This window comes from Apium graveolens, chromosome 11, assembly GCF_009905375.1.
Source record: "Apium graveolens cultivar Ventura chromosome 11, ASM990537v1, whole genome shotgun sequence".
NCBI classification, from domain to species: domain Eukaryota; kingdom Viridiplantae; phylum Streptophyta; class Magnoliopsida; order Apiales; family Apiaceae; genus Apium; species Apium graveolens.
In genome coordinates, this window is record NC_133657.1 from 180,953,205 (window position 1) to 180,965,939 (window position 12,735).

Below are 12,735 nucleotides of genomic sequence, written 5' to 3' on the forward strand. Positions count from 1 at the left end.
TTCCTCTAAAAAATCCCCCACATTTCTTTCAAAGAGTTACACTCCTAGGATCCAAAATGGAATCACATTTAACATCAATAAGATCAATAATTCAATATAGCAAAGATTTTGGAGGAGTTCTAGTGATCTTTAAATTGATTATAGAAAAAAGAAGTGTTCTCATCTCCCTCATTGAGCCATCTACTTCTGGAAGTCTGACCCAAAACAACTTCTCAATAATCAAGGTTTCATCAAGCTCTTTGCAGGTAGAGATTTCTTGTTTTTGAAGTTCAGAGTCAAGCATCATGTCTGGTTGAACCTCTTGTAATTCGTCCTTAAGGATCTACACATTTTTAAAAACATTTCCAGCATTCTAATCATAATATTCCCAAAGAACCCAGAGTTCTTTTTTGGTTTGTTTTGTTTTTTCAACCATTTTATTATAATCTGATTCAAGTAAGAGCGGCAAATGCACCAAGTAACCAGTGTTAGGAAATTGTTTGTCATTATCTGATTCAAGTAACAGCAAATGCACGAACTTATTGGTGCAAGATTTTTTGCTGCAACCAAGTGTATTATGTTTTATGAAGGAAAAATAAGTAGTTAAATGTGACAATAGTGTAAAGATGTGTCAAATGATTAGATTTGAAAATTATAGATTGTGTCAAAAGAAGATTTGGAATGTTTTTTAACACTCCTCCCTAAAAGGTTTTTAACACTCCTCGCTAGTACAAATAAATTAGCCACCATGAAACATATATATATCCAGTTGATAGAAAATTAATTGTCATAGTTACATAGTTTATTACTTTTTAAACTTAAAATTGATAAAGAAAACATGTATTATTTAACTTCTTTAGATATAACAAAGTCCTGAGCCTATTGGCACTTGGAAAATGGTTTATGGTACCATTCGAACCAGCAGCACTACCTAAAGGTCCATCACTACCTGAAGGTCCATCACTGTGACCATCCACTGCCATCACCCCTTGAATATCATAATCCGGTTCAGATTTCAGGGAGCTCACCCCTCAACCGGGATGCTCGTCACCTCCATATGCACGAAAGTGATTTAGATAGAGATATAGTGGGCCAATGTACCTGTAGAACCCATGATTGTTCATTGCTATTAACACATCCTCACCAGTGATGGTTGTCCGCTTCTCCTCCATGCACCTAGTGTTTGCTTGAGTTGTCATAAATCTGATAAATTTGGACACACATTCCTGGATTGATATTACTGCACCAGCAGATATCCCTCGATCATTTGCCACCATTCTGCTCATCTGGCTTAACACATATTCAGCCGGCAACAAGTTTCCTGACAAGATCCAATTTTCATATTAGCTTACATAGTTGTACACAATAGGTAAAAATAACATAAAAGTATATTAACTGTATAAAAGCACATCAAGCTCAAAAATTGTAAAATGATAAATAAATAAATGATCTAGCTAGATAAAGATTGAGATGATAGAAATGATTGACCTGAATCTCTAGGTTGTTGTCTACTAATCTCCCCGCCATAATCAAAACTATCTCTTTCTTGAAATTTTCTCTTCATCTCTCTCAATTTCAAGGCAACTCTGGACACAAGACTCAGAAAATGGAAAAAACCCCTTATTTCTTTCAAGAGAAATAAATTAGCCTTTTATTTATAAACCTGGAAAAGGCTTGACACATTATAATAATGTGACACGCACATGTACATGCACATTGACACCACATGTACATGACGTGAATATGTATATGCACATGCACACTGACAAGTGAACGGGTGATACGTATATGCACAAGATAAGTTGAAATTTACAGAACAAGTGTTATACAGACAAAAAATTATTTAAATTATATATCCCACATTTAAAAACGTCTTATATTCTAAATTAATAAATGGTAACTACATAACAAATACTCTATCGAAAAATATAATTAATTTAGACAGTATTTTTAACCATTATAATCAATTTTTTTTTTATATTTTGTCAAATATAATTAACTTTAAATATGTTTAGTAGAATCAATGGTACTCTCTGGGTATTCTAGTGGGCGGTACACACATATATGTTAAAATGAACTATTTGTATAAGTACACATAATAAATAAAAATGAATTAATATTTTTTTTGAATATATAATATAAAAACATAAATTTGAATTACAAAAATATTAAATAAACACAGTCACTAGTACATTATTTTGTTAATCATTAATGATGACATGTCAATTTTTCATTTTAAATGTCCAGTGCGCATTCTAGAAATAAAAAATATTACATGTATAAGATATACAAAGTAAAATGAACATAAATAATTAAGTCTAAGTTTTAGCAAGTTTTAGCATACTTTGATAAATATTAAATAGTACAAGCCAATAACAATAATAAGAGCTCGACTTTTTCTTTTAAAAGGTCCAACATAGCGGGGACTCAACTTTCCTTTCTTTCTAACTCTGGATAAGCCTTTCCAAGGTGAAATCCTTAATATTATTGCTTCTCCAACTTTAAATTCGATATCTTTAATGAAAATATCTTTAATAGATAACCATTTAACTCCTTTACCGAATAAACAACTTCCCCACCAGAAAGTACTCGTCTTTTTTCAATTTTATCACATACCTCCATCGGAATTCGCAACATACTCATCCAAAAATTTAAAACCACCCATGCAGCCATTTTTAACAAAGTCACCTTCCCTGGCTTAGACAATGCTTCATTCTCCATCGTTGTAACTCCTGTTCAATTTTCTCAGTTAGGAAGAAAATGTTGCAGCTTATCTTCGCCCAATATGCATTGTCATTCCCACATCTTTACCACGATTATGAACCTCCTTAACTCCTAACTGCTCACAAACATCTACTTTGTTACTTGGACTTATATTCAAGGAGAAAATAATCGATGATTTAGCATACCATATTGTTTTCCCTGAAATATTCTCACACATGTCCATAATACTCTTCATAACATCGGCCTCTATCTTAGTATCCTGAAAAACAGTAGCAGTCATCCGCTAACAATAGATGTGATATAAGAGGTGCACCCCGGGCAATATTACATCCATATATTAATGCCACCTCCTCAATTTTTCGAATACTAGAACTAAGCCCATACGCACACATAATATAAATATAGGGAGATATAAGGTCGTCGTCATCAAAGTCCTCGTCATCGGAGGTCTCATCCTCGGACGTGTAATCCATATCGACTTCCATAGCACGCCGATTGTTTTCCTAGATACACAAGTTTAATTAAACTAGTTAAAAAGAAGAAACAAAATTTACATGTGAATGAAACAAATAAATAAACAAGAAGGTCAAAAATTATACCTCCGCAACACGAGCTTCCGTCTTTTGAACGATAAGGTTATTCCATTGCAACCTTTGGCTAGGATCGGAGGATGGATCTGAGGCCTCGAGAGCGGTACGTGCGAATGTAGCTATCTCCGCATCGAAAAATTGGCGAGCAAACCGATTTGGATTAGCACGGATCTTCGTAAGCACATTGCTCACGATGGCAAGATATACATTGCCGGGGATGGCTTCACGTTGTCTCGGAGCCGATGAGGATGAGCCGACTTCATTCCGTGTGGAATCTCGGTACCAGGTAGCAAGTGTATGCAAGAGATCGGTGGCCCGAGCATTGGGGAACCCCACCACATAATCCTTTTTCGGCCTTGTACCTTGGGGGACCTCCAAGGCTTCCATCCACCAATCCCACGGCTCATCCCGATCACCCGTTTGTGTAACCTCCTCGGGCATGCGCTCGAGAATGGCGGCATATCGTTCCTACAAATTTATTTAAAACAATTAATGATGCATTTAAAATAAAATAAAAATGCATATAAAATCACATATAAAAATGCATTTAAAATCACATATATACATATAAAATCACATATTACCAATACATTTATAATCACATAAAAATGCATATAAAATCACATATAAAAATGCATTTAAAATCAATAAATACATATAAAATCACATATTAACGATGCATTTAAAATCACATAAAAATGCATATAAAATTATATAAAAATGCATTTATAATCACATGAAAATACATATAAAATCACATATTAACGATGCATTTAAAATCACATAAAAATGCATATAAAATCACATATTAACGATGCATTTAAAATAACATAGAAATGCATATTAAATCACATAAAAATGAATTTAAAATGACATAAAAATACATATAAATTCTCTTATTAAAGATGTATTTAAAATAACATAGAAATGCATATAAAATCACATAAAAATACATTTAAAATGACATAAAAATACATATAAATTCTCTTATTAATGATGCATTAAAAATCACATAAAAATGCATATAAAATCACATAAAAAATGCATTTAAAATCACATAAATATATATAAAATCACATATTAAAGATGCATTTAAAATCACATAAAAATGCATATAAAATCACATAAAAATGCATTTCAAATTACATAAAAATACATATAAATTCACTTATTAAAGATGCATTAAAATCACATAAAATGGTCATAAATTACATAAAAATTACCGCAATACGCATGGCGGCCGGTGTAGTGTAGACGGGATTTTCCCGATCGGATCCAACTTTCCTATGACATTTATCCCACACCTCGAGTCTCGTCGTCTTTTTCTTATTTTTGTTTGTCAAAACCTTTCAAAATATTAAACAACTTATATTAGCACGTCCTAATAATTAGTTGATTATATTAAATATGGTGAACGTGTATATATGTGCGTGTGATGGAATATAATAATATTACCTCCCGAACTGTATTGAATAACCTTGCGCCAGCACTATGCAATCTTTCAACTTGGTGTCGGTTGGCGGATCCAACCGATGACCGGTGCAAGTGTCCTTCGTTCTTCTCCCAATACTCCAAAAGGTCCTTCCAAAGTGATTTAGATAGAGAAATAGTGGGCCAATGTACCTGTAGAACCCATGATTGTTCATTGCTATTAACACATCCTCACCAGTGATGGTTGTCCGCTTCTGCTCCATGCACCTAGTGTTTGCTTGAGTTATCATAAATCTGATAAATTTGGACACACATTCCAGGATTGATATTACTGCACCAGCAGATATCCCACCATCATTTGCCACCATTCTGCTCATCTGGCTTAACACATATTCAGCCGGCAACAAGTTTCCTGACATGGTCCAATTTTCATATTAGCTTACATAGTTGTACACAATAGGTATATAACATTACGCTCACATTTACTTTAAAAATAGTTGTCAATAACATTACACTAACATTTTGTGATTGATTACCCTATTCATATTATTAAAAGGAAAACTGTTAATAAGATTTGTATATTTTAATTTTTTTTATTATTGTAGAATATGAATTTGAAATTGTATTTTATCTATCAAATGACTCTAATAAATAACATACAAAATATTTTACTGGAAGACTAAAATTTATTTAAAATTTATTTAAGCCTATAACATATAGAATTGTGTATTTGTTAGTACGGTCAATCCATTCGTAGAAGAGAGTATATATTGAAATCCATTCACCACAAAGCATGTGCATAAACACATAAACTGTTACTAAACTCCTACTAAAATATATGGAGACCATTCTCAAAAATTATTACTATTTTAATAAAAAATAACATAAAAGTATATTAACTGTATAAAAGCACATCAAGCTCAAAAATTGTAAAATGATAAATAAATAAATGATCGAGCTAGATAAAGAGTGAGATGATAGAAATGATTGACATGAATCTCTAGGTTGTTGTCTACTAATATCCAGGCCATAATCAAAACTATCTCTTTCTGGAAATTTTCTCTTCATCTCTCTGAATTTCAAGGCAACTCTCCACACAAGACTTGAAAAAACCCCTTATTTCTTTCAAAGAGAAATAAATTAGCCTTTTATTTATAAACCTGGAAAAGGCTTGACACGTTGATAATAATGTGACACTGCACATGTACATGCACACTAACACCACATGTACATGTACACTGACACGTGAATGGGTGATATATATATGCACATGTACATGCACACGGTGATATGTATATGCACATCATATGTTGAAATTTTCAGAACAAGTGTTGTACAGACAAAAAAATAAATTATATATCCCACATTTAAAAATGTCTTATATTCTAAATTAATAAATGGTAACTAAACAAATACTCTATAGAAAAACATAATTAATTTAGACAATTTTTTTAACAATTATAATCATTTTTTTTTATATTTTGTCAAATATAATTAACTTTAAATATGTTTAGTAGAATCAATGGTACTCTCCCGAGTATTCTAGTGATGAATTGATATTTTTTTGAATATATAATATAAAAACATAAATTTGAATAACTAAAATATTAAATAAACACAGTCACTAGTACATTATTTTGTTAATCATTAATGATGACATGTCAATTTTTCATTTTAAATATCCACATTCTAGAAATAAAAAATATTACATGTATATGATATACATAGTAAAATGAACATAAAGAATTTAGTCTAAGTTTTAGCATGTTTTAGCATACTTTGATAAATATTAAATAGTACAAGGTAATAACAATAATTAGAGCTCGACTTTTTCTTTTAAAAAAAGAGCTCAATTTTTTGGTGCAGTTTCGTCATTATTTTCTCCAATATTAACAAAACTAAAAATTTAAAATAAAATATAATGTATACAAATTTGCACGAATATTTGATAAACCAAGGGGAAGATCTTAGGGAAACTTGAAATATGCATTTTATTAATAATATACTTGCATTAATATAAACTGCATCACATTATACATTATGCATGATAAAACCTAGAGTAGTTAACCACTTATCATGCAATAAGTATCTTCCTATAACAAATGTGCTATTATTGGCATATAGTACCAAACATAACTAAAACTCTGTTTAAGTGTTAGTAAAATATCTTTACCATCATTAATAACCGTATCAAAATAAGACTTCCCTCCCTCTACATTATTCACATCCACCATCATTTTGCATCACACTCAAATATGCAACTCTTCGTCCTCCACATCTTAGTCCATGATATTTCCACACGAAAACCTATTATTTCAACTTTTCTAGATTACACTCTACCCTAAATCACCGTGCTACGAGATCAAATAAAGCATCTGCCCCATCTGTCCAGTCCTCATTTGGCATGCCCCATCAGTATTAATTTTTACCCACCCATCAGGTAGCTTGCACCATATTCTACAACACATTCTACTACATGTTTTCTTCTATGCAGATTGCTTAGCCATTTCCTCTAGCCTGGTTCCATTCTGCAACCATACTAGTAGACCTTGACTGAATTCCAAAGTTAGAAGTATTAATACAGTTACATATCTAGTTATTTCGTCTATTACTTATGTTCGAGCACACCATACCCACCATACCATTTTGCACCCCACTGCCACTCCAAAACACTCTTTTTTAATAGGGTGAACAATATCATTTGGTAATACCTGGACCGTATCTACTAACCTTAACCTAGCCCACACCTTCGAAAAAAAATATTCAAATAATACATGTATATCACCCTTCATATATAGCTGGAATCATGAAAACATTGGGCTGTTGTTTACAAATTATTTTTCTCAGGGCATCAGCAGTATAAAGAACTCGACGACATGAATGGTGAAGAAAATTTATAATCTTGTCTGGTAACTTAAGCCCTCATAGCTTCATCTAGAACAGTTTCTCTGGGAATTCTAACTCCCCTCGCAAATGCCTGTAGGAGTCCTTATCTATAAACTGCCCCTTATCATTAAAAAACCAGAACCACGACTCTTCTTTATTACTCATTAATATAGGAATTTGCCTTATTAATTCACAATCACGCTTATTGCATATTATTAGAATTTATGCCCTAGAGACAACACTATAATGTCTTAGTTTAAAATATTTGAATTATTAATATTTATATTAGATCGCTTATTTCCTTTATAATTTATTATATCTTAATTTACCGTGATATATATGTTAGATTAATAAAATATCCTTGGAATATATTATAAATTCTATATCCCTAAGTACGTGACTTAAAAATGAGATTATGAACATAATATCAATATTCTTAAAGCACCCTAGTCGAGTATTATTATTAAGGATCAATAATAATGTATTAAGACTGGTGTGTTTGTTGACTGATGATCACACCTCATTGATTATAGGTATAGTGATACTAATATAAAAAATACAGGCATATGTAGATGTACATGCTGCTGGATAGGCCAAATGTGAGATTTTACATGTCTCTTGTGTCATAAATAATTCTCACTGTGATAATATGATGTAATGGTCCTTAGATTTGAAATCATTATATTTTTATACGAGAATTAATGTACTTTGATTACATTAAAAGTTACCTTTGACCGAGTAATGATAGAAGTGTATTTCGGGTATTTTATGAATCGTATGAGAAATATGAATGATCTAGAAATGATTTAACCCTCCTAATTTTAGAATTGATATTATTGGCCTCTTGTGTAACCTAGACTATAAAATGCGTGGCCACGCTCAAATATTGATTTGATGTGATAGTCTACTTATTGATCAACAAAACCTAGATTAAACTATGATGAGGATGACACATTACATGCCTCTAGTTTAATCTATAATATGTGGTTAAAATGATTATATTATATTATACATTATTCACGAAACACTACTAGAAAAGGGTCAATAGACATCACCCTTTTAACATCAGTTGGAAATATAACCGATGTAAAAAATAGCTTTTACATCGGTTATTTTCAAACTGATGTTAAATATATGTGTTTACATCATATTTTTAAATAACCGTTGTCTAACAGTATTTTTTTTAAAATAAAAAAAATAACTTTGGCATCAGTTGTGTTTAAACTGATGTTAAAATACTAACTTTCATATCAGTTGTTTTCTTACCGATGTCAATGAGAAGAATGAAAAGAGTCTTTGTTCCAATCCAGGATTTTTTCTGGTAAGTTTGATTAGTCCAAGTGCTTTCACTTATTTGATTTGATTGTATGAGCTTCAATTGTAGAATTGATGTTGTTTGTTACTCGAATGTAGCACTCCAGATTATATTACTCCGAATGAGGCTCCAATTACCAACACTTTAAATTGCAATGAGGTGCTTTTATAATATAAGTTTAATTTAGTTATTTGTCAATTGGCTCGTAATTGTACCGATTGTGTATTTATATTTGTTGCAGGAAGATATTTGTCTGTGAGTGAGGACTCAGGTATTGGAAACAAATAAGCTGAAACTATGCAGATACAATTGTTTGAACGTAAACTGAGAAAAACAAAAGAGACTTGCGTGAAGCTGTGTTCTCGTTTCTTATTTCATGAAGTGCACTATATAGAATATGCAGATAAAGAAAAATGGCTACAAACAAGGAATTACTAAAACAAACTACTCCTACATGATCTCTAAGTCTATCCTATCCTGCTTCTCCCAGAAACTCTCCGCACAGTTACGACTAAATTCAAACTAGCATGCAAGTTACTGAATAATGAAAACAAATAAACAAAAAACAAGTTTCATATTAAAATAAATCCAACAATCTCTCCCTTAATTTGAAACTTGTTTCTCCAGCTCTTTGACACCCAACAACTTTCTCATTCTTTCAAACTTAACAGTACTGAGTGCCTTTGTTAGAATGTCTGTACACTGCAAATTTGAGCTCACGTGCCTGATAACAATTTCCCTACGTTCAACGCATTCACGGATGAAGTGATAGTGTATATCTATATGCTTGCTTCTTCCATGGAAGACCGGGTTCTTAGCTAGATCAATAGCAGACTTGTTATCGATATACAGAATGACTGGACCAACATTTTCTCCTATTATTTTACTCAGCAAATTTCTCAGCCAGATGGCTTGACAGGCAGCAGCAGTGGCTGCCATGAATTCAGCCTCACATGAGGACAAAGCAACACATCTTTGCTTTTGTGACACCCAGGTGATCAAGCTATTATTTAGATAAAAAGCCATGCCCCCTGTTCTTTTCCTGTCGTCCGTTTGCCCAGCTAAGTCACTATCTGAATAGCCCACGAGCATATTGTTGCCGCTGTTTTTCGAATATACCAGACCAAAATCTAAGGTCCCCTTCACATACCTTAGTATACGTTTCACAACATTTTTGTGCAGCACCGTCGGTTTCTCCATGAATCGACTTACCATTCCCACCGCATACGCTATGTCAGGACGTGTGTGAACAAGATAACGAAGCCCCCAACCATGCTCTTGTACTTCGTTGAGTCTACATGAATACCTCCTTCATCCTTAGTAATACTTTCCTTTGGATCCATTAGAAATTTTGTAGGATTACACTCTCCCATTCCTGCTCTTTCCAACACCTTTTTGGCATACCCTGTCTGTTTCAACTCAATATATCCTTCTCCTTGTTTTACCTCTATTCCCAAGTAGTAAGACAGTTTACCCAGGTTGTTCATTTCGAATTTGCTGTTCATTTGCTGTTTAAACTCATTGATAGCAGTAACACTCGTCCCTGTGATCAAAAGATCATCTACGTATACACCAACGACAAGAACTTCTCCCCCTTTGCATTTTGTATAAACTGCATGCTCGTGTGGACACCTTGTGAAACCCATACATTCGAGACTTTTGTTCAGTTTAGCGTACCAAGCACGCGGTGCCTGACGTAGACCATAAAGGGCTTTTATCAATTTATATACCAGATGCTCTTGCCCACTTTTAATAGACCCTTCTGGCTGTGTTACATAGACTTCCTCCAGTATTTCACCATTCAAAAAAGCAGTCTTCACATCTAAATGATGTACCTGCCAGCCACACTTTGCTGCTAGTGCTTACAACAAGCGAACGGTTTCAAGTCTGGTAACTGGGGCAAAAATTTCATCGAAGTCTACCCCTTGTTCCTGCACATACCCCTTGGCCACGAGTCGTGCTTTATACTTTATAATTTCCCCATCCGCACCTCTCTTTATTTTGTAAATCCACTTGAGCCCTATCACTTTTCGATCAACCGGTAGCTCTGTCAGCTTCCAAGTATTATTTTGTTCGATCGAATCCATCTCTTGTTGCATTGCCTGCCTCCAGTTACGTTCTTTAGCAGCCTGATTATAATTTCTCGGCTCATCAATGCCCATGAGAAGTAATTCATCATCCAATTCGATTTCTTCTGTTTCATTGTATATGTCACCAATGGATTTGAACCTCCTTGGCTCACTGCTATTTTCTGCATCTTCATTTTCGGATCCATGTGTGAATATTTGTGACTGGGGCGTTGCTGCATCACCATCAGAGTCTGCGTCCGTCTGATGTGCATCTGCTTCAACCATTTCATCCTGTGTAAAACCATCAACAACAGTGAAACTGTGTTGATGTTCCATCAATTCAGTTTGCTGGCCTTGATTCCATGTCCACGTTTTTTCCTCCTCAAAAACTACGTCTCTGCTCACCAGTATGTTGTTATTCTTGGGATCGTATAAGCGATATGCTTTGGTTCCAGGTTCATTACCTAAATGCACAACCACTTTACTTCTGTCATCCAATTTTTTTAAGTGATTCCCAGGAACTTTCATGTGAGCTAAACAACCAAACACCCTTACATGCCCAATGCCTGGTTTTGTTCCCTTCCATGCCTCATATGGGGTTCGTTCATTCATTGAGCGAGTAGGTAATCTGTTGAGTAGATAAACCGAGTGCCTTATAGCCTCTCCCCACAAAATTAATGGTAACCCCATTTGTTTCAACAGACTTCGTGCCATGGCGACAACAGTGCGGTTCCTGCGCTCCACTACTCCATTCTGTTGGGGGGAGTATGGAGCCGTGTAATGCCGTGTTATACCACTTTCCTCGCAGAACACTTTAAAATCTTGAGAACAAAACTCTCCCCCATGGTAAGTTTTGAACACTTTTATTCTTTTGGTTGTTCCATTTTCCACATGTGCCTTGAATTTCTTAAATATAGCCAATGCCTCATCTTTACTCTTAAGCATATAAACCCACATCCAACGACTGAAATCATCGACAAGAAGTAAGAAATATTTGTTACCTCCGGACGTGGTTGGGGATATAGGACCGCATAAATCACCATGCACCATTTCCAATCCCGTTTTTGCACGATAGTTGGCCTTTGGTGGGAAAGACTTTCTTGCTTGTTTTGACATTAAGCACACTGTGCACACGCCCTTCGGTGGAGAAAATTTTGGCATGCCATATACCATTTGGTTTGAGTGCATTAGAGACAAGGCTGGAAAGTTTACATGACCCAGCCGAGAGTGCCACAACCACGACAATTCCTCAGCTTTCAGCTTCAAGCACACTACCTTCTCTGTTTCAATGATCATTTTATACAACCTGTTTGGTGACCTCTTTACTTTCATGAGGAGTTTTCCTTGAACATCATGTACCCACAAAAACTCTCCACTCAGAACAACCCTATTTCCATCCTCAGACAGTTGCCCGAGACTAATTATATTACTACGAAGTAAAGGAATATAATATACCTCATGCAATGTACGTCTTTCTCCATTTTTGCACACGAAGCTAATAGAGCCTTTCCCTTTGATATCTACCGTTGATCCGTCACCAAATTTCACCTGTCCAGTTATATTTTCATCCAACTCCCTGAATTTTGAACGAAGTCCGGTCATATGATTGCTCGCCCCATTATCCAAGTACCACATATTTGATTCCACACGATCATCACCTTGACCCAATTTTGGGACCACCTTTTCTTCGTTCAACAACATCATATCGTCCCTCTTCCCACTGTGTTCTGTCAGTAATAGT

General features: G+C 34.2%; 1 protein-coding gene across 1 annotated transcript; it reads right to left on the minus strand.

Annotated features, from left to right (window-relative positions):
• Positions 1–1,010: 1,010 nt before the first annotated feature.
• On the minus strand, positions 1,011–2,700 carry LOC141696222 (transcriptional activator hap3-like). The gene is made up of 2 exons (XM_074500395.1): positions 2,523–2,700; positions 1,011–1,300 (listed from the first exon to the last, which is right to left on the minus strand). The coding sequence occupies exons 1-2, from the start codon at positions 2,698–2,700 to the stop codon at positions 1,011–1,013; spliced, it is 468 nt and encodes a 155-aa protein (XP_074356496.1).
• Between the last annotated feature and the right edge of the window lie 10,035 nt (positions 2,701–12,735).

Coding starts and splice junctions, on each gene's coding strand:
- LOC141696222 (XM_074500395.1), bottom strand. CDS start 2,700: ATGGAGAATGAAGCATTGTCTAAGCCAGGGAAGGTGACTTTGTTAAAA. Junction 1,301..2,522: donor TTCGGTAAAGGAGTTAAATG/GTTATCTATTAA, acceptor GGATCTTGTCAG/GAAACTTGTTGCCGGCTGAA.